Source organism: Aythya fuligula, chromosome 1 (assembly GCF_009819795.1).
Source record: "Aythya fuligula isolate bAytFul2 chromosome 1, bAytFul2.pri, whole genome shotgun sequence".
Classification (NCBI taxonomy): domain Eukaryota; kingdom Metazoa; phylum Chordata; class Aves; order Anseriformes; family Anatidae; genus Aythya; species Aythya fuligula.
The window spans coordinates 168,067,276-168,091,175 of NC_045559.1; the positions used below are offsets into that span (position 1 = coordinate 168,067,276).

The 23,900-nt window shown below is 36.6% G+C and overlaps 1 protein-coding gene across 5 annotated transcripts in view; it reads left to right on the forward strand.

The window, feature by feature from the left end:
• PCDH9 (protocadherin 9) overlaps nt 1-23,900 on the forward strand; it is a 739,691-nt gene that overhangs the window by 189,957 nt on the left and 525,834 nt on the right. The window contains exon 3 of one of the 5 annotated variants that reach the window (XM_032201976.1): nt 14,853-16,252. The exons of the other annotated variants lie outside the window; for them this stretch is intronic. Coding sequence (XP_032057867.1) covers nt 14,853-14,873 — 21 coding nt within the window. The 3' untranslated portion in view covers nt 14,874-16,252. Of the gene's footprint in view, nt 1-14,852; nt 16,253-23,900 lie in introns of those variants that run through there. 5 annotated transcript variants of the gene reach the window in all.

Below are 23,900 nucleotides of genomic sequence, written 5' to 3' on the forward strand. Positions count from 1 at the left end.
GCCTCTACCATTCTCCATGCCATTTCTAGACTTGAAAGATGCATTCACGTGAATCAACCGCTGAGTATTTCTAGGGCTGAGTATGAGGTTTTCTTATTCATCCTCCTGATCGTGGCATACAGTCAATCTTAGGAAAAGGTGCTTGTAAGGGAGTCTAGTTCAGCACTTCAGTTTTACCAGAAGTAGTACTTCATTTTTATCTCTTTCTGCCAGTACTCTAGCAGGAGTTTTCTGGGGGACTGGGACAATGTTTTGCTGCAGATAAGATAATATAGTGCACACACACTGATTCCTAAAAAGTGTGCTTTCTAGCATACCATGTTGATAGCACAGCAAGTAAACAACAATAACTACCTTTCTGGCATACACATCCACAGCTATCGCTGAGGGACACTGCCATCTGAAACCTTTTCTTCCATGCTGTGCTACACAGCTGGGCATGGGCACTGTGATTTATGGTCCACTGACCACAGTTCCAGCTATCCTCCTTTGAACCAATTTTTTTCTTTTAAAGAAACCAGTCGGTGTTTTGTTCTTTCTTTGAAAAAATCAACTGAGTTTTCCACCAGATTTGTAAAGTCCCAAAGCCTTTTGTTACAACGACAAATACTTCTTCCATTGAGCCCTTTTACATGTCAGGGTGGGACCTTCCCCAGGATGATTTAAAGGCAAAAGACAGAAATGGGCCACTCCATGCTTCCTGTAAACAGTTTAGATGAGAACAATGTGCTAACAGTTCCATGCAGTTTTCAGAGGAGGCTGAATTTGCTGGATTGCTGAGTCACTGACAAGCTGTCGCGTGAAAGAGACAATAATTTCTTTCAATTAGAAGCTCATGCAGGCAGGAATATCTTTCAAATATCACAGAGATAAAATGGAAATCCTGCTCCATTTCAGTGCCTGATTTCTCTGCTGTTGTAGAACAAACGGCAGATAATGGAACTATGCATATTCTTACAGACATCAAACTTCTTCCCTCCCTTTCTTTTCCTTTCTTCCTTTCAATACTTCCTAAGTATCTTTTCTAAATTCATTTTACTGTTGGCTGACTGTCACTAGTTACCATAGCAACAACCTTTGGAAGCAGCAAGCCTGGGATGCCCGATGTGAGCATCTTCACATTTGAGTCTTGCCAAGGCTAGCTATTAATCCAGGGTTATATATTGGCTCAACACTGTAAGATTGCTCTATTTTTCCCCCCTTTAGCTGACTGCCAATCAGATTTTCCTGAGTTGGTTACTTTTCTTTCCACGCTTATCTACTGGGCAATCTGTTGTTAATTTTCACTCTGATCTTTTCATGTTGGTTATTTTGTAGGACTGGTTAGCTGAAATGTCTTTCTAGCTTAAATAGGTTAAAACATAATTGATTTAAAGAACCTCTTTCTCAGTTTGTCTGTTTTGTAGTGAAAAAGAAGGATTTGAAGTAATCTTGTTCTTTGGACAACTATATTCATAGTCAATCAGAGCAAATTTCACTTGCAAGCTGTTCTGATCTTTGATATGTTTAAATGCTTTGCATGATGTAACAGTGATTATTTTTTGCTAGGGTAAGGTGTAGGCAAATATATATAATGATAAAGTCTTTTGGAGACAGATGGCTAGTATAAAACATCTGTGAATGACGTAGCACCTAATGGCAGCAGTGGAAGAGTGGAACTGTCTTTAAAATTTTGTAAATCCACATACCTTCTTCATAAAACACCCCCTAATAGCAGCTTCCTGTAAAGCAGAAGTAGCAAAGTGGTTAAGAGTAGTTGGTTGGGAAATGAGAGCTGAAAGAGAAAACTGCAGTGCAGTGATTGGTTTGATTTGCTGAATAAATTGCTATGTTCAGATTCAATTTGTATCAATAGGCAAAGCAGTGTACACCTGCAGAGCCTGTCACACTTGGTATCCAAAACTCTGACACAGCTAGTCTTAAACAATCTTCACTGTTGTCAATAATTAAAGCCAAAAAGGCCCAAACACTAACCTTACAGTGTTTGCAATTTTATTCCATATACAAGAAAAAAAGAGAGTAATGTTTCCTGGGGATATTTTCTAAAAAACAAAACCAAAACAAAACCACTTTTAATAAATATATGTAATATTTTACTATTTTGAATGGATTACTTTAAAAATAGACAAGAGGTACTGTCCATTCAGCAGAAGATTTTCTCTTTTTAAAATGTGACCAGAAGCTAGGAGAGTAGCGTACTGTCTCCTTAATACAGTATAAATTGCATTTTGATAATTTGCAGCTATAATGTAAAATGGATAAATGTGGAGTCTTTTACATTTGCAAGAGGCAACTGATGTTATTTGAGTAGCTACACTTGATTATAGTTATTAGTAGCTACACTTGATTTTAGTCAAAATCTTGGCTTTTTTTTTTTTTTTTTTTAATTAAGGTCTTTTTTTTTTTTTTTTTTTTTCTTTTTTTTTCTCAGTCCAGCACTAAATACAAACTTTGAAATGTTGCGTATTAACTACAATTGACATTTGTGATCTTGGGGTCAGGCTACTTTTTGAAGAAATGCAGTTGTGACAAATTTCAAAAAGCATTTTTGGCAGTTGCAACCCAAAAGACCTACGGAAGGTTCCAAAAACTCATTTTCAGACTTCCTTAACATTAGTTAAATTAACACTTGAATGTTTAATCAAAATGTTTGATATTTAAATATTAAACATTGCCATTTTTCTCTGGACACTTAAGCCAATATTAAAAGAGAGTGAACATGAGCATCTTTCTTAATTATTGTTAATGGTTTCAGGCAAATTCCAAGACTGAAATACCATCTAAAGGAAGTGCAATTCTGCTTACTCTTGGTAACAAATATTTTCACCATGTGAGCTCAAAATCTTTTATTTTGAATTGTTGTAGCCTTCTTCAATATGTAATTCTTTTATACCGGAGGGAAATTTGGTGTCATGATGCTCAGTTTTTGATGATTGTCAGAAAGGCTTCCTTCCTTATACAAATAGGAGTGACAGTTTGTGGTTGGAAGTCTAGTATAAATTTGGACTATATATAATTGAGCATTGTTGTTTAAAGAACATGTTTTGCCCTTCATCTAATGTGAGACCTTCACATCATAAGTCAAAAGTCTCAATAATACCCAAGATGTTAGAGAAAATTATTATTTTAAATTTGTAATTTAATACAAAAAGTACAGCTTTGCATCTGTTAAAAACAAACAAACACCAACGAGCCATCAAAAACAAACAAAAAATACAGCTTTGTTTCCAGTGGTGGATGAATGTCTTTGATGAAATCCAGAAGGCAGTACAAAAATAGGATTTTATTTTGGAAGACCGTTGACAGCAGGTCGTTGACCAGTCCATTAACCTGGGTTAAATTAAGCTCTTTAACCTAGATCTTTAACTTTGTTCACTAGTTAAATTGGTGGGTGTGCTGGCTCACCATACTTCCTTCAGGCTACACAGAAGGAACAATTAAACACTCTTTTATACGGCCGCTGCTGGAAACATCAGAAGCTGTGCCATAAAGTGCTTGGCTGAATGGCAGAACTTGTACCTACCTACCTGAAGAAATAAAAGAGATTTTTGAAATGGGAGTTCAGAGGCCAGTGGATTTATTGGCTGCAGCACTGAAGGTGGGAGGCTAAAAGTAAGAAGAGTAGTCAAGGCCATTCAGCTGTAAGGATGCCAGGACCCAAACCTCAAAACAAAAACAACCAAACAAAACAAACAAACAAAAAACCCACTTTTTTTTTCTGAGTTCTGGGATTATTTTTTTTTGCTGATAATGTTTGTTTCTGAGCATGAAATCTGTATTTTGTGTCCACTTTTCAGACAAAGTCGGGTGTCCTGACATTTACAGTAAGTAAATGGGATTGTGTAAAGGAAATATTTGAGGACTCCTTATTTTCTACTAACAGAAGCATCAAGTTCTCCAGTAATTGCAAAACATTCAAGGTAAAATATGTACGACTGCATTAATTATTGCAGTATATTAAAAACTAGATGGTTTGCTGTACTGGTATCATGCTTCAGAAATACGATCTTTTCTTACACCATTTTTAATACCTCGTTTTGTCAAAAATGCCATAGGTATGCAGCACTTGCCATACCATGCATAGAAAGGTTTGCCTACATTTATGTCAAATCTATGTTCATTTATAGCACTGTATAAGGCACTTTAGCCAAAAGGCATTTGGTTCCCTGGTGCCAGTGTGTGCTGCCAGCTTCTGTTGTTTTACTTTATCTGTGTTCTTGGTGGATGGGCAACAGTCCATCCCTGTCTTCCTCTACTTTTGGGGAGCTTCATTCTTTTCAATCATGTTAATGAAGGTGAGGAATTTTTTTCTACACATCTTTGTTGACTGTTAGGCTTTTCAGTGGAGGTATAAGGTTCTGAGTTTTGATTTCTTCTTGTTTTTCAAACAAGAAAAGAAGAAGCATTGGCTTACAGAACAAAGCAGTTCAGACAGAAGATGTAAATGATGATTCAGAAGAGGTTTTCAATTAAATGCCAATAAGCATGATCATAGGTCATTCCTACTCGGCTATTTCTTGATCAGTTAACAGAACTCTGTATATGTTATCTAGTGCCATTATTCAATGTTTGTGATGGAGACAGTTAAACAATAAAAGCCAAATGCCCGAAACAGAATTACTATGCTAGTCATGCAAATATTCCTCTGTGTACAGAGACAGACAGCTTGCAGAGGCTGTGGCTTCTTGATAGGTAGGTAAAGACCTACGAGTTGAGAAGAAATTGAGAGGATGTTCAAGGCTGTTTCTGTTTTTCTTGCTTGTGAGGGAAAGGATAAATAATGAATAACAGCAAAACAAGTCTAGCAGTTAGAAGCAAGCTGCTTTTTCTGCCATGTGACGATTATTTGCTTCATTCATGCCTTGTAAGTCTGCAGGTTGTTGTCAGTGTTTTTCTTAAGTCTTCCAGTACAGAGCCCTGGAGCATACCCACACTACTTGTTCTTGCAAGTATATTGAAATAATGACTGTGATTCAGGCTGAGGTGAATGGAAGAGGAAGAATTTTCTAATTTGTAGTGATTTTTCATGAACTTGCATTTACTTGTTCTTCACAAAGATTTTGTTTGTTTGTTTGTTTGAATTTGTTTCCCGGGTGTTACCCTAGATGTGTTGTTTTTTACTTTAAACCAAGTAAAGCCATGTATTTCATAGGGAATTTTCAAGGAAGAAATTTTCAAGAGGCCAGATTTGCTATTGGCTTTCTGTACACGTTAGTTATCACAGAGTTGTATTGATACAGACCAAAATGGTAGTAGTTACATATCCGAAGTGCATAAAAATAGATAAAAAGCAGTAATTTGTGAGGAGTTTGCTCACGAACCCTCTCAAATGATAACAACTGCATCAGTTTTTACAGAGACTTGTGGTGCTTGAGGACATTTTCTTCAGGAGTAAAGCTGTTGAGGGCATTGTAACATTGTTACATTGTAACAAGTGGGACAGATGAGTTGGTGAGCTTTCTGTGTGGATGACTTCCACCTGTGTGAGAGATGTGTTGCTTGCTTTCTCCCATTTTTTAATTTTATCATTTATTTATTTATTTTCAATTTGGGACAAGGATTGGCTGCAGCTGTTGGACTTCCTTTACATTCTGGCCAATTTAACATACTGCTGTGCAAAACTGTAGTTGTACGTTCTTCTTCACAGACATTTTGGGGTAGAGTCATCCAGTACTTATCCTTGACTTCACTGAGAACTCATTTGCAAGACACAGTCATTTTAGGTACTTGACAGTGATTTGATTGGTTATTATTTTGTTTCAATCAGATCATGTATTGCATGTGGCTGCAAACTGAAAAGACTTCATAAACACCTGTTACAAACTGCATTTTTATTGAGTTAAATTTAGATCTAACGTATTTTTAACCTTTGCTATCTGTGACTGCTTTTTTTTTTTAATGGGATTTTTTTTTTTTTTTAATTTGCTTTGTTAGGATCTTTCTTAATTCCTGTTAAATACATAGGTTTTAATATAAATTGAGAAATGGAGATGAGCTACTTGTTTATGCATGTTAGGAATCTGAGGTCACCAGGTGTTTTTTATGTTACGTTATTTTAATTTGTATTTTTATTTTAATCTAAGTTTTTAATTGACAGATAACATTATTTGCAACAATACATAACTAATGAGGGCAGTGGGTCCCACTAGTGGCAATTACCTGCAAGTCATGCCCAGTTTGCATTCCCATCTGGTATCATCATTAGTTTCATTTGTATAACAATGACATTCTATTTCAAAATGTATAGGCCAGTAAGATATGCCATGTTTGAGAATGTAGGGATTTACAGCATTTGATGCTTTAAAAATAAAGAGAGAATCTTTCCCAGTTGCTTTTCATGCAACTCTTTGCAGAATGAAAGCAAACCAAATAAGCATCAAGAAAAACCTGGAATATTTTTTTTGTGTGTGTGTGAGTTCATGAGATAGTTTGAAAATGTCAGATAAAGGCTATGTTATTCTTTTCATTTTAACCAGAAAATTCTCAGCAATATCTATGTAGCAGGAAGATGATATTCATCAATTGTTACATTATATTCACAGTTTCTCTCATTTCCCAAAATGCACAGCTGCTGTGTCATTTTAAGATTTAGAAGTCACCACATTTATGTTTTAACGATCAATGGCAGCTGTTGATCTGAGTCATTAATGAGATTTTGACTTCATCTGCATTTAAACCTTGTGTATTCTGCAACAGAGTATGCTTGGAAAATGAGATTTCTCTCATGGTTATAACAAAGAGTTTTACAGGCTTGAGCTGAGAGGATTCACTCTACCCTGTGGAAGGTTACATAGTACAAACTTTCTGTTAAATGAGAAGGGGCAGAAGGAGAACTCTTGCTGAGTTTTCAAATACTACCCTTTGGTCTATAAGCACATAGAAAATGGCCCTAAGGTGAAGGTATCTGCCACTTCTATGTTGAGAGTGAAAATGTTTTGAGTAGAAAAGTCTCCTCAAAGTGAAATGTGATTTTGTAGCTCACTCATTTATTAAAATGCTATCTATTACACTTCCTTTGAGGGCAGCAGAGTACCTTGAGAATGACAGATTGAGTGCATACAATGTCACTTGGGGAATGTTTAATATAATGTCATAGATATTTGGATATAATAAAACTGTTCTTAAAAATGGCAAATAATGACCTTCCCAAACAATCTTCAAATTGTACTTCTGATGTGTAATAAATCCCTCCTCATAGTTAAATATTCTGGTATTTAAAATTTGTTGTATCAGAGGTTTTATGTATCAGTAATACCTTGTTTATAGGTTAATAGAGAAAAAATATATTTTTTCAAACAACAGAATGAATTTCTAATAGGTTTCCCTTCTTGCACTCTGCCTTTTATGATGTATGTATTTCATTAACCTTTCTGTGTTTTCACTAAGAGACTTGTTCTGTCTACTTCAGATCCTTGAGAAATTGTACTGGTTAATTTCTCCTTACCAATAGGCTATAATTCCAAATATAAAAATATGACAGAATCATCCAAATTAAGTGTTAGTGAAAACATGAAAAACAAAGAACAAAGAACAAATGGAAAAAAAAACAAAAACAAAAACAAACAACACCCACAAAACAAACAAAAACATTCTCAACTACAAAGTTTTCTTAAAGGAAAACTGCTATAGTGTTTTATTTAGTCCTCCTGAACTAAGAGTGGACATAGGTGCTTCACAGGGAACGAACATGGTTCTTAGGAAAGTCTTACCTTTTTCAGATGATTACTAATTATAGTCTAAACAGGACAGTCACTGTTGGAAAGTCTAAAGTACTACGTATTAGGACATGTGAGAAGTAGCTTGGACGAGCTATGAGAGGATGCTAACATGCAATTCTTTGTGAATATTGAAACCAAACTACTATTTCAGATACCTTAGTTTCTTGAAGATAACATCTACTAAGTGGGTCATCTTGTCATAAAAGGAAATCAGGTTAGTCAGGCAGAACCTGTCCTTCATAAACCCATGCTGGCTGCTTCTGGTCACTCAATTGTCCCATATGTGCTGTGTGATGGCACTCAAGATGATCTGCTCCATAATCTCCTCTGGGACCAATGTCAGGCTGCCAGGTCTGTAATTCCCTGGATCTTACTTCCTGACTCCTTGATTGGAGTCAAATTCACTTCAATCTATACAATCACAAAGAATCATAGTTGTAACTATTCTTGTAGAAAAAAAATGTACTAAAACATTCAAAGCCATGACATAATCATTGCTTTGTAAGTGGTTCATTATTCAGAGTTAACTTTGTTGGATTATGCTTGGCATAGACAGTTCAGGAATAGACATTGCTTCTAATTTGGCCAGAGAAACTAAGAAAAATGAAAGATAATATTAAAGTTGAAAAGAGCAACATCTTTATCTTTTTCAAAATCTATCCAGTGCTGATTAACATTATTTCTTCATCCCATTTGTTCTATACAAATCTTTTGATTTGGTCAAGTGCCTACTTTCAGTTCTTCAGCATCATCCTCTCCTTTACAGTTTAGTTTATCCTTTGGATTTTGACATGCTACATTGCAACTGTAGCCTGTGTTAGCCCCAAATCTTGTCACTTGGGCATTGCAGAATTAAATAACTAGTTAGAATTTCATACAAATAACTATTAATGTACCAGTCTAATTCCCTTGAAGAGTTTATGGCTATTAGAAAGTTAGTCCCAGTCCTTTATGAGCTTGGGTATAGGACAGAATGTCCATAACCCCTAGGTGCCTGGCATCATCATCTAGATGTTGAAAAACTCAGACTGTAATGTGCTTAGGACTTTCCCCATCTATTCTCCTTTATCATGTTTCAGGAATTGCAGTGGAAAGTGGCAGAAAGTCCTTGTGATAATGTTGTCCACTAGCACCCTCATCTTGTGAGATAACTGTCTGCTTTCTACTTAAAGACCTTTTGGAAGAAATGAGTAAGCTAAAAATACTGTTCTTATGTTTGAATGCGGACTGTTTTGGAGATTAGGGGAACGGAAATGAAGAACAGTTCAAGAGAGAGCTGTTTACCATGAACTGAAAACTCAGTATCATAAACTAAGTGAAAGATTGATCTCAAATGTCTATCTTAGCAGTGGTTCAACAGAAAAAGTCATATTACTCCACAGATTGCTTTGCTTTTTCATCATCTATCTTACTATCAATGATAATTAAAAGCAAAATCAAACAAACAAAATGAACTGTATGTGCTAACTGTTTGCTGAATATCTCTTTAATGCCCTTTATAAATTTAGGGCTTAGAAAATTGACCTTCCTGGTTGAAATAACTACTGGCTAAGAGCAAAATCATGATTTCAGGTCTTATCCTACAGATACCTTACACATGTAGGTAGTGAATATCATGGGATTAATTATAGTAGCTGCACATCTTGGCCCTTGGACAATTCAGAGTCTTGAGTAGAGGCTGAGGCTGATTCTAAGATGTGAGTAGCTTTGTTAAAGCCATTGCAAATCTTGTCCGATATTACCTGTGTTTTAGTATTGGACAATTTTAAAGTTCATTCCATATCAGACAGCATATCTGAACAAAGATATATTTTAGGAAGTAATATTCAGAATTAGGCTTATGCTGAGACAGCAGTAGAAGCAGAAAAATTATCTTTGTTATTGCTAGAATGTCATGGTTTATTTTAGTGTTTAAAAAAAAAGGCAAAGAAAAAAGCTGATATGCATAAAGCATATATTTTTTTGTTAAATATGTTATATTTATATTTAAGTGTTAGTTATGCTTATACTTGTATTAAATGTGGTCAAGCTTTTTCAATTGCTTAACCAATTTCATGGAAATGTGGCTTATGTCTTGATGAGATCTGCAAAACAAAAAAAGCTTTCCTTTACCATTTTTGTCTTCCAATCACACTATTCCTGATGAAATGCCAAAGAAAAAGGAGCTTTTCATCTTTAGGAAAACCAATTCAGAACCATTAAGTATAGCTCAATTTCTTGTACTGATGGGAAAAAAAAAAATAATTGTTTTTGGATTGAGGATAAAACATAGTATATACCAAATCCCAAATAATGTATAGGGAAAGCTATGAGCAAATGAAAAAGTTCTGCATGGAATTTAATATGATTCTGTATATTATATAAAGTTCTAATAGAGCATAAAATTTAGTAGGCCTTTGTTTCAATACACTCAAGATCATCGCAGTTTCACCCTTGCCACTAAAGCCCAACTTGTAATTGGGTAAATAATGTTTTTAGATTTGGAAGGTTCACTTTGAAGAAGTGCTGGGTGCTATCTTACCTGCACATTCACTCTTTTATCATTTAAAATATACATTAATTCACTTTTCTGTTTTCAGAAGACATTTTTCCATAATGGGAACAAATGTCTTCTCATTGTTACTTCTTCCAAAAACTAGTTTTCAGTATACAGTGACACCATACAAAAGCATGCCTTTTCTTATGCTGAAGTCTATCCATCCATAGATCTTTTCATGCACACTTTTACTTAATCTAATTGGATCTAAACTTCTAACATGAAAAGATTATTTTCATGGTAAGGGAACATACTTATCCAATACAAAGTATAGGAAAAAACAAAACAAAACAAAAAAAACAACACCATACTATGTTATTTAGATTTAATATGCAAAACAAGATGAGAGCATACATGTGTAACATGGATGAGGTAATATTACTCTGGGAAACCTAGTTTTGCACAACCATAAATATTTTATCATTTATTTTAATAGTTAGCTGACATTTATGCTTCTTTGCTAAGAAAGGGAAAGTAAATTAGTTGAAATAGTTTTTATTAATTGTATAGATTTTTCATATGAAAATAATATTTGACTTTATACCATACTTTTTAACTGATGACAACATTTACAACACAGGACTTGACTTGAAATATAGGCTGAAGAACCTGAAGAGGTAGGATGGTGTATTTACATAGTTGATCACTATTTCGCAACATTTTTTTTCATGAGCTAAATCTGCTCTCCTGATATCTTGCTACCTTTTCACTATATGAAATACAAAGATATAGAAGCTAACTTAAAAATTACAGCTGTTAATACTGTATTTAGTCAGCATTAGAATCCATTGTTTCCATTTGTGCAGCATTTAATGAGGTAAAAATGCAATTTACTCTTTTCCCAGTAGGTGGCTTTCAAATGAAAGGTTTTTGTTTGTTTGTTTGTTTGTTTGTTTCATGATTGTGGAATTGTTATTTGAGCTCATATTTGTAAATAGTCATAGGCTGGAATTCAAAGGCTTGTATTCTTAGAATACCAGCAGTATTCATACTTTTTATTATCCCACATAATATAGGATCCATTTTTTCTAGCTTTTTAACATTAAATTCCTTGTTGTTGCTAATTAGGTCTTTCTCTTCTGCAATTGACTGTTGCACAACAGTAGCATAGTTACACCAGAGTGTTTTAAATGCATGTCCTATGTACTAAATTCAGCCTAAAAACAGTCTTGCAGACTACCTGTAAATCTACAGGCATATCTAAACCACATGATGAGTGCAGCATGGATATTTCAGAAAACAGCACTGACACAAGTCATTAATCCACCTGTTTTTTACAGCATTTCGTAGGATGTACCAGCTCAAGCCAGGAAGGGTAGAACATAAACTCTTTATGCTACTGTAATATTTTTCCTAAAGAAGAAGAGCCTAAAGAAGAATAAAATTAGGACCATGCCTGATTGACATGTGTGACACATGCACCTGGAAGCACAGAAAAGTAAATAGCACAAAAGCAAAAACAATCACCGGGGCAGGAGAGGAGACAAAGTACACAACATCTTTCCTTTCTAGTTACACCGTAGTTTATTTGTGTCTGCCATCTTCTCTCAAACATAATCCCAAGGTCAGCTATCTCAGGGTTTCTGTGCAGTGGTCATCTCCTGAGCACTGTCCAAAACCAAATTTTCTCCAGGGCAGTTACAGCATTTTCTTTACCCAGCTAGCCCTACAAACTCAGCTGCTTAACATTCGCCTGCTCCCAATATTTTCACTTACTTTATAGCTACCCCACCCCCGAGAATTTAGCAGGTTTTGTGCTGGGTAGGTGTCAAATGAAAGCAATAGGACCAGTAAATAGAACCCGTATAAAGGTACCTGTATGGTTTATCTCCCTGCTATCTAGTTAATAGCTTCTGTTGAATGAGGCTTGTGACAAGATTCAGTTGAATCTGAATCTTAGAAAATTGTAGGTGGTTTTAATGCTATATAATTAAATTGGCTTTTAGTATACTACTACTAATAATAAATAGACTACTACCATTTCCCTCCAAAATCTTTATACTTATAATACTTAAAGACTTTTTCTTCCCTTTCCCTCTGAGAATGTAATGAAATTAATAACAGTGGAAGGAAGAATTATTTGGGAATACTGGTCAAAATTAACAATCTTGATTCCACCAAGTATATTTCACACTCTCTTTTTGATTCACTTTTTCGGTTAACATATCTAATTTGGGGAAAAGCTCTATTATGCTTGTGTCTGCCATTATTTACTTGCACGGAAAATCTTCATATAGGAAAGAACTAGGGAAAGGAAAGCCAATGAATGAGAAAATAAATGGTTTAAGAACAAAAGGTGGGAGAATAATACCTTAATCTCTCCGAGAGAGTTAGAAAGGAGAAAAAAATGTGGTAAAGAAACTGTGGAGAATTGGAGGCTTATGAAGAAAAGTGTCTCTTGTTTGGAGATATTGCATATGTCTTCCAGCTGCAGGATGTGAAACAAGATGTCAATAGCATAGCTGGAGGTTAAGGTAGGGCTTTAAGACAATTGGGACACATGGAATGAATTGCATAGCTGCCACAGTGAAAATTTATGTGTTTCTGCATCTAGAAATTTCACAGTTGCTCCAAATACATGTGCAGTGGTATATTGCTTATGGCAACGATTATGCTAATTGACAATAGATGAGGCACTAATCCAGTCAGCTAACTGGAATGGCGTAGAGTGAATTACAATAAAGAATAGGATAAATATTCTGTGAAAGGGAGGACCAAAGTTCTACTAGTAGGATTTCAGTAAGTGGATCAGAGTAGTGATTCATTGTTACAGCCTCTCTTCAATATATGTCTCAAGACAAAATGCAAACAAAACAAAGCAAAGAACAAAATAATCAAATAGCTGGAGACGGAAAAATCCATTTCTAGGGATCCTTTCTCCAAATTCTTTTTAGAAGTATTTTTTAAATCATGAAACATGGCACATAACCTCTTTTTCAAAACTTTTTAATGGTTAGTCTGTGTAAGATTCCCAATAACATCAAGAGTTGTAAGTGACGAGTCCTTCTTTGAATCTTGGTAAGGTCTTGACATCAGTGACATCCTGTGGCATTGAGTTCCATAATCTAATTATGTGCTGCATTAAAAAGTATGTCCTTTTATCAGATTTGAAGCTGCTGCTTTTCACTTTCACTTAGTGTCCTTTTGTTCTTGAATTATGAGATGCAGGACTGCAGAAGCTCCTGATCTATTTTCTCTTTGCCACTTACCATTTTTATACTTTCATCGTATCCCTTCTTATTCATCTTTTTTTTTTTTTTTCCTAAGGTTAACAATTCCATTTTTTTCCAGTCTTTTCATATGAAGGCTTCTCTATATGCCTAATTATCACAATCACTCTTCTCTGAATACCTTCTAATTCAGTAATATCCTTTTTGTGATGGGGTGACCAGTACATTACACTATTCCAGAGGAGGGAAAATTATTGATTCATATAATGACATTATATTTTCTTTCTTATTCCCCAGCTCATTTCTTATGCATCTTAACATTTTACTTGCTTTTTTGACTGCAGCTGCACATTGAACAGGGCTTTTCATTGAGCTGTCTGTAGTGGGGCACAGGTGTTTTTCCTAAGTTGGTGCTATTAATTGAGATGTCTGGTAAAGTGAATGATTCCTTACAGTTTTTCTCACCAATATGCTTTACTTTGCATTTAAATAAATGATTTTCACCTCTTTTATGACTGCCCATCCATCTAGCTTGGTCAGTTACCTCTGAAGTTTCCTGTCTTCTTTATACTTGGTTAACAGTCTTTTTTTGTGCAATCTGCAAGTTTTGCTACATTGCTGCTCATTCATTTTTTTCATGTTAATTAATATATTTTGAGCACCTGGTTCTTTTATGGCACCTTGAAGCACCCTGCTGTTAACTTTTTGCTATAATGTAAAATGTCAATATATGTTTTTTTTTTTTTTTTTTTTTTTTTTTTTTTTTTTTCCCAAAAAATCTTTTAGAGAGGTTTTGCTTCATTTTGCATCCTATCCCAGAATGACTTAATCTCTGACTGAGATGGTGAGGGAGTTAGTCTCTTGAGAGGAACCTTTTCTTGCCACATTTATGTAGTGAATCTAACAAGGTTAAGGACCGGTTACCTTCACAATTAAATCTAAATGTTCATGAGATAGCTATGCTCTTTGTGACCACAAGTACGGAAATTAAAGACAGAGGATGGAAAAGTAGTTAATTCGTTCAGTATGTTAGGCAGACGCATGCAAAATTAAGATCGGAACAAGCTGCAAGTAATAGTTCTTAACCCTGTCTTGGTGATAATCCTAGCTAGCAGAAATATTATCAGTCTGAATAGGCAGGGAGCCTGTAGAGTATAGAGCCTATTTCTTATGCCTTTGTGTGAAGAAAACCTCATGTGAAAATAAAACAAATAAATAAATAAATAGAAATCTAGTGGTAAAGTTTTAGGCAACTGTTATTTTTCCAGACTTTCTTCCAGAATCTGATATGAACCTAGATATCTTAAGATTTCTAATCCTCCAAATTGTCCTGGAAAAAGGGAAAGGCAAAGCTATTTTGATGCTTTATATGTCATATCATCCCGTAGGCCTGCTTATTTCCTGGTATCTCTTTCTCTTTCTCTCAAGTGCTCCCCATCCTCTCCCTGAGAGAGTCAATATCTGCTTCATCAACCCTGACTGCCTACAGTGTGCAACAAGCTCCACCACCTTTCTTCACGAAGAATATTGCTTGCACAGAAGGCTTCTCAAACTGCTTGGGACACCTTGCACAGAATCATGCTTCTGCCTTGAATTCAGAAGGGACACTTAACGAAATCCTGAACATTTTGTTGGAAATGTGATCAGTCACCTGCAACTTAGACCCTACCTGTTTGGTAAAGGGAATAAGGACAACTAGAATTTCTGATATTTCCAAAGATTTGTCTGAAGGAAATGCAGTATTTTCCATACAATAATCCATCCAACCCTAAAACAATTTTGGGTGGAATGGAGGTTGACAACAGGTATCAAATTTCTTTTTTTTTCTGAACAAGCTTATTAAAATGGTAGCAACATCTCTATAGTTAGAACTGGAGTCTAATAAGATTTTAAGGTTGAATATGGAATGCAGTCTTGGCTATCTAGGGACCAATTATGCATACATATATATATATGCATGCACACGTGTGCGCAGGTATGTGTATATTCATTTTTGCTGAGGAAGTTATTTTGATATAGTCAAATACAGGATGCTGACTTAAAAGAGTATAACAGTAAAACCACTTTGACCTTTATTTTTCTGCATAGCAATACACAAACAAATCAGTATAATATAGCACAATCAAAAATATAAGTAGAGTTTCTTGTTTGAAGGAGGAAGAGAAAGAAGATTTGGTGCTCTTCACTTTTTTTTTTGAAATACCACAGTGTTTGTGCAGCATAAGAAACTGACAGACATAGAACATACATTGTACAGTCATATCTATTAATGAACATAATATAACATTAATGATGCCTTTGCATCAAATATAAGAAAAGAAGCTGTACTATGTGCCATTTAGTTAATATAGGGAAAAAAAAAATGTGTACCAAACACATGAGCTCACTTCAGTGAATAAATAAAAACTAAATGCTTTTCACAATATATTTGCAAAGCTAACCTAAGAAAAAGTTATATAAGTGTTTACAGTTTTCCATCCAAACCTAAGAAAATGACTTAACATTAAGTGATTGAAGGCTGAGTTTTGCAGAAACAATGCATATGAAAACAGTGTGAATATTGTAACTGCTGCTGGCTTTGTACTGAGAATATCCATACTTTGCATTTGCTATGGATTAATGTATCTCTTGAAATGTATGTGTATTCAGGTAGTATAAGAGATTAATATATGCCTTTCTAATGGTACACTGCCATTTGGGACAATATCACTAAATATTTTTCAACATCTCTAGAAGGCTGTCACTTATTAAATGGAACCCCTATTCCACTATTTTTTATGTAAACACGGATAAAATGCATCAATAAATAAACATTAAAGTGTCTGAAATAAATCCATATCCTGAGAATATTCCATTGCAGAATCTACACGTTTTTCACTTTTTTTTTTTTTTTTCTTTTCCTCCAGAACTTGTGTAAAAATTAACGTGAACATAGAAAAGATTTAACAGTACTTGTCAGGCACATTTCATTGTTGTCTCCTTTCCTGAGAAGGTTGCATATTCCTCTTTGATCCCCAGATCTTTGTAAGATATTGAAACCCATGAGAGATGCTGCAGTTTTCAAATGAAGTGTTTTAATACCTTCCATCCCTCCATCCTGTTAGTCTCTAGTAATAACTTCTTCCTGGAGAGTGGTATCAATGTTTATAATTTCAATGTACAAAATAGTAAGTGAAAGAATACAGTGGGAGTAAACTGTGATGGATTATATTGCTAATACAACTCTTTGTTTGGAAGATCCTGTTTCATATCCTTAAATTTGTGAGAAGAAACCTGTCATCTCATTGGAGTTTTTATGACAATTTGGAGTAGGCTTCACTGGTGTTTTTTAGTACCTCTTCATTTCAAAAAATAAAAATAAAAACAAATAAAGTGATTATTTTTTAATTTAGTCTTAGCAAACTAATAGAATTATGAGATACAGAAGATAACTCTTCTGAATTTTAGATATATTTTTTCTTCTGAAATTCACAGGTATAAAAAAGTTTCCAAGTTTCCCACTCAGCTACACTACATTTAATCAGGAACTGGGGCAATGTATTGTTGCTGCTCTTACTGATGATTTCTTTATTTTTTACTATTATAGAAACAGTCATTTTAAATAAACTTTTGATGAAATAAATAGTAATTAATAGTAACTGCTAGATGTACATTTCTGTAACTTTAAATAACCCTGGAGAGAAATGCCTTATTCTGTTTAAAATCTTTATAACATGTTATATTGCTTGTGAGATAACCAACACAGGCCCTATTAATCAAACTCCAAGATAATGCTTAATGTTATAATATAATCCCATAATATTTTCCCTACCATTAATACACAACATGTCTTTTTTTCATGCAGCATACAGTCCATATTCAACTATATATTCTTTTCATCTTGTCTGCATAAATTTTCTATAAATTACATGTGTGTATTGTGTAACTGAGATAGAAAAAAAATCATTGCCTTCCTTACCCACCTCTCATCACCTTATCACATTCTTTAAATAAATTGATATTTGATACATATATTGATCAAGTCTTTTCTTATGGCTTTGTTGAAGGGAAGGCTTTCAGAAGCGGCTCTTGAATATCTGGGTTGCAGATCTCAATATGTTGAATTAGGATGCATAATTTATGGCTGACAGAATTAGTTGTGGTATGTGGAAACAGGTAGATTTAACATTAAATCCTGATATAAAAGGAACTTAATAAAGTCTTGGATCACTTAATTTCTGAGAGAGATTACAAACTAAATAAAGTCAAAGATGTACCAGAAAATCATTCAGACGTTAACAGCATAAGCCTAAGCTTCTCTGTGGCCCAAGAGATCAAAAGGAAAGTATGTGAATGGTACACTTAATTTTTCTTTGTCTGGAGACATACCAAAGTAGTCATCAGTGGAAAATCTATGTTGAACCAATCAGGAATCCAGTGTTAAGCAAAATGGATGATCTTTGTAACAGTTGTGTTTAGCACAACACAAAATGTGTTGCTTTAATCATGGCTCTAATTGGCACCTTTGTTGACAGTCTCAGAAGAAAGGTCAAGGCATGGCTAGGCAATGTACTGATGGACTGTCTTGCTTACATCTGTAACCTCCTTGGCTGAATGCTGCAATTTATTGAGCAGATGTACTTTTTAGATTCTACTGTCGTTTTAGCAAAATTCAGTGGCTAAATACCATATCTATTTGATCTTTTTTTTCCTTTTGTAATTTTTTTTTTTATGCTTTCCTACAAATAGTGTGCTTACTGCATTAAGTATAGTAGAGAGAAAGTGAAAGTGGTGGTAAAATAGTGAAAAAAAATCTGAAACACTTCACGAGTTCGCTCACTTTTTTTTACAGAAGTATAGGAAAGAATACAAAGAAGCATTAGCTAGCTAGCTAGGCCATTAACTAGCTAGGCCAAAATACGTTGGGTATTTGAAGAAAGTACATATTAGAACACCTAAGTTTAAAAAATGTCTGTTCCATATATAGTCAAATTCTATGAGGCAGGCACTCCTAGAGGATGATTCAGAGCCCTAAATTAGTTGACTAAAGTTAGACAGTGTGAATGCCTCCCACAGTAGCAATATGTTGCAGAGGGACAGAAAGGAGACAAGTGAAGGGAGAAAGAGATGAGCACAGAGTGATAAGTACTATAAATGAAGTAAGGCTATAGTGAACTTTAGAATCTGCTTGAAATGGGTGGAGGGCTTTTTTACTTTTACTTTTATTTTTATTTATTATTTATTTGTTCTCAAAAGGGAGATCAGTATGTTTGGTATAGCACATGCTCCAAACCAAGTAGCATCTTGATAGGTAACCATAATGTTGAATGGCTCCATTCACCAATATGGTTATAATATATTATAATATAATATAATATAACCATAATGGTGAATGGAGCCAAGTCCAGTTGGAGGCCAGTCACTAGTGGCGTCCCCCAGGGCTCGGTGCTGGGGCCGGTCCTCTTTAATATCTTCATCAATGATCTGGACGAGGGCATCGAGTGCACCCTCAGTAAGTTCGCAGATGACACCAAGTTAGGTGCGTGTGTCGATCTGCTTGAGGGTAGGAAAGCTCTGCAGGAGGATCTGGATAGGCTGCACCGATGGGCTGAGGTCAACTGCATGAAGTTCAACAAGGCCAAGTGCCGGGTCCTGCACCTGGGGCGCAATAACCCCAAGCAGAGCTACAGGCTGGGAGAGGAATGGTTGGAAAGCTGCCTGGCAGAGAAGGACCTGGGAGTGATGGTGGATAGTTGGCTGAATATGAGCCAGCAGTGTGCTCAGGTGGCCAAGAAGGCCAATGGCATCCTGGCTTGTATCAGGAACAGCGTGACCAGCAGGGCTAGGGAGGTGATCGTCCCCCTGTACTCAGCTCTGGTGAGGCCGCACCTCGAGTACTGTGTTCAGTTTTGGGCCCCTCGCTACAAGAAGGACATCGAGGTGCTTGAGCGGGTGCAGAGAAGGGCGACGAAGCTGGTGAGGGGCCTGGAGAACAAGTCCTACGAGGAGCGGCTGAGGGAGCTGGGCTTGTTCAGCCTGGAGAAGAGGAGGCTCAGGGGTGACCTTATCGCTCTTTTTAGGTACCTCAAGGGAGGCTGTAGTGAGGTGGGGGTTGGCCTGTTCTCCCACGTGCCTGGTGACAGGACGAGGGGGAATGCGCTTAAGTTGAGCCAGGGGAGTTTTAGGTTAGATGTTAGGAAGAACTTCTTCACTGAAAGGGTTGTGAGGCACTGGAACAGGCTGCCCAGGGAAGTGGTGGAGTCACCATCCCTGGAAGTCTTCAAAAGACGTTTAGATATAGAGCTTAGTGATATGGTTTAGTGGAGGGCTGTTAGCGTTAGGTTGGAGGTTGGACTCGATGACCTTGAGGTCTCTTCCAACCTAGAAAATTCTGTGATTCTGTGATTCTGTGATAATTTATATATGGAGTGGTAATTCATGTCGAGAAGATGGTTGATGTTAATAAAGAAGGGGGAGATTTGGGAGGGTGGCCATGGGGGTCGGTAAGCCCCGTGGTTGATGATAACATCACACTCTAAACAATGAGGTCATCAGGAATGTAAAAGAGTTTAAAGGGAACAAAGAAGGGTGATTCAGGAGACTCCATGCAATCTCAGGTTGCTTGTTCTTCAGCCATTAAGGCATGGAAGTTGCTGGGTGTTATATAAGTTGCCGTTGCTGTTATATGCAAAGTTGTTTGACCAATGAAAAGTTGTTTTTGAAAAGGACTGCTGTGGGGCGAAGGGTATAAGAGGGGAGCCTGTTCTCAAGATTTTAAAAAAAAGGGCAACACGATGAAGTTATGTCATCAATAAAGAAGCAGAAAGAAGGAATGAAAAGGAACAGGCTAGCAGAATGGAAACCAGGACGGGAACAGGCACATTGATCACCTCATGAAGAAAGGTTCGGCCAAACTCAGCAAACTGCTCAAAGAAGCTCATAGAGAAAGTCGGTGGAAACAGGCGCACCAGAGTTGGGAAGAAGCTCAAGCTGAGAGAAGCGGACCCGCGCACACAACTGCCCCTCGCTGGTAAGCAGTTGTGCATTATGGGGAATCATACGTCCTTAGAAACAAAGACTGTCCTGGTAACCTTACAGCTTATTCTCCTTCTTAACAATCAGACGGTTTATGATCCTGAAACACGGGACCAAATTGAGGTCAAGGCGTGGGACTCTGCAACTAAAAACGACACGGTTGCAGTGGGATTACTCAGCACGTGGCGAGCAATCTCTGAGGCCTTAAAGAGCCACGTGGGACCAGAGTCAGAAACGTGTGGTTTTGCCACACAGTGAGGGAACTGCGGGCTCCTTTGCTGATGCCACTGCTACGCCATCAGCCCCTCTGCTGCTACAGCCATCGAAGGCTTTTGCTGTTACGCCTCCTGGTGACCTGGACGTGCCTTTTGACCCAGGCCCTATTGGCCTTGAAAAGGAGATGGATATGCTTTTCTTCGATCCGGGAAGAACAGGATACATAAGGCGCGAAGGCCGAGTTGCTTGACAACTTAAAGCAAGACATATTGTTCAAAAGGAACAGAAAATGGAGAGTTGTTTGTAATCAAGAAAAGGAACGGAAAATGGAGACTGTTAAGTCATGGAACTTAAAGGATTGTTTGTTACCTTTTCTGATTGTACATATGTATAGGTGTACTTGGGTTTAGTATGTAAAGGCAGTGTTCTGTATATTTAGAAAGTTTGATGTTCATGTGTGCATGTTGGTGGAGCGTAGACTCCCCATGCACCCAGCGCTGTTTACTTGTCTTCTATAAATATTACTAAACTCAGATTGAGTTGAGGGTTCATTTATAACAATAACAATAGTGTAGGTATGACACCTTCAAGTATGAATATCTATACAAACACAGCTACAAACAACACAAACTACAGCTGTAGTTCCTGGAGTCCACAGTCAATACTAGAAGAATGGTATACATATATAAATCACTCCTGTTTGAAAAAGCTTTCAAACAAATCATAATTCATAAGAGAAGAGTAGGAACACAAACAGGAAAAAGAATGAAATGTCCTGGCCAAAGGCACCAAGGGTAATAATTCTTCTGTAGTATAACAGGAACTGTAATCTCTAATCCCCATGATTTGCATGTATGAAAACATTTCTAATACACACAACTTTGGGGAATTAATTTGTTTAAAAAATGTTTGTCTTTAGTAAAAGAGCAAATATTTATACCCACAAGTAATGGTACCACAATGAACAGTTATTTATGCTCACACGGATTGCATAAAGCTCTGGAAAAGGTGGTCCCTTTACAGTATTAATGGCTGTTCTGTTTTTGATTAAAATAATTTATTTAGATTGTAGGCATCTTTTTAAAGAGAATTCCAGAATTCTGCATTCACCTGTCTGTAAATTTATTAGCTTATTAGTCACTGTAAAAGTGGCTGGCAAATCTCAATTTTTAATCCTTAAAAACAAAGATTACTAAAGACAAACATCCTACATGTCACAGACTTTGATTTTTAATTTATATTTAATATTTGTTAAGAAGTCTTTCCAGCATTTAATGGGAGTGTCAAGGAGCTTTCTTGTCATGCATGGACTTGTAGTAGAACACACATAGTAATGCTTTTTATCCATCCATTTACCTACTTACCATCTGTTATTGTATACTGTGTAGGATAAAAAAATAAATTAATTAATTAATATGTAACCAACTATTGTGATCCCTTTATCACTGAGAATTTTTCCATTAGACAGTGTAATTATAGTGCCTTATAAATATAAGACAAGTGTCTTATAAGACACATTATTGTGTCTTATAAAAAAAAAAACAAAAAAAAAAACGTATTGTGGTCTGGAGGAACAAACACTAAAGTGAAATAGGAAGCAAATGAAAATCTGTCTGTTAAAATTGGTGGAGCCATTATTTCATTTGCAGTTCTCTTTAATGGACTTTCACTTTGCTGACTCACTGTAATTTAGCTCAGTTGAGAAAGTTTTGAAAATTAATATCTTTAGCTTTTTGTAATGCTAGTTTGTGAGTCATAGGTTGTAACCCAGAATTTCCATTTTGTGAATAGAATCATAGAATAGTTTGGGTTGGAAGGCACCGTAAAGATTATCTAGTTCCAATCCCCCTGCCATGGGCAGGGACACCTTCCACTAGACAAGGTTGCCCAAAGCCCTATCCAGCCTGGCCTTGAACACTTCTAGGGATGGGGCAGCCACAACTTCTGGATAGACTGATATCAACCTGCATCCAGTGACTAGTTTTGCAGAAGTAAACCATATTGAACACATTGAGTGCACCCTCAGTAAGTTTGGAGACGACACCAAGTTAGGTGTGTGTCGATATGCTCACGGGTAGGAAGGCTATGCAGGAGGATCTGGATGGGCTGGACTGATGGGCTGAGGCCAACTGTATGAAGTTCAACAAGCCCAAGTGCCGGGTCCTGCACCTGGGGCGCAACAACCCCAAGCAGCACTACAGGCTGGGAGATGAGTGGCTAGAAAGCTGCCTGGCAGAGAAGGACCTGGGAGTATTGGTTGATAGTCGGCTGAATATGAGCCAGCTGTGTGCTCGGGTGGCCAAGAAGGCCAACAACATCCTGGCTTGTATAAGAAGCAGTGTGGCCAGCAGGTCTAGGGAAGTGCTTGTCCCCCTGTACTCGGCTCTTGTGAGGCCGCACCTTGAGTACTATGTTCAGTTTTGGGCCCCTTGCTACAAGAAGGACATCGAGGTGCTTGAGCGAGTCCAGGGAAGGGCGATGAAGCTGGTGAGGGGTCTGGAGAACAAGTCTTACGAGGAGCGGCTGAGGGAGCTGGATTGTTCAGTCTGGAGAAGACAAGGCTCAGAGGCGACCTTATCGCACTACCTTAAAGGAGGCTGTAGTGAGGTGGGGCTTGGTCTACTCTTCCACAAGCCCAGTGATAGGATGAGGGGGAATGAGCTAAACTTGAGCCTCGGGAGTTTTAGGTTGGATATTAGGAAGAACTTCTTTACCAGAAGGGTTGTTAGGCATTGGAATAGGCTGCCCGGGGAAGTGGTTGAGTCACCATCCCTGGAGGTCTTTAAAAGATGTTTAAAAGATGTAGAGCTTAGTGATATAGTTTAGTGGAGGACTTGTTAGTGTTAGGTCAGAGGTTGGACTCAATGATCTTGGAGGTCTCTTCCAACCTAGATGATTCTGTGATTCTGTGATATTGAAGTAAAGCAATGCATTCTTGATAGGGTTTCCCAAACTGAATCGTATTTTAGATTTATTTTTAGGTTTGGCCTGGGCCAGCTGTTGTAGGCATAATGGTACTATTTATATTATATTGTGGATAAAGTTGGTCATCCTATGACATTATAAATCTGTTTGATTTTACTGCACAGAAGACTTTAGATAGATTCCCATTTGTTACCATCGAAAGGCAAATTTCAGCTCGCATTCTTTTATTTTGTAACAGGCAAGAAAAAAAAAAAAAGGCAAACTATCTTCTGCCTGAAAATACTGAAATAAATTTATATGTATATTTGTTCTGCTCAGAAA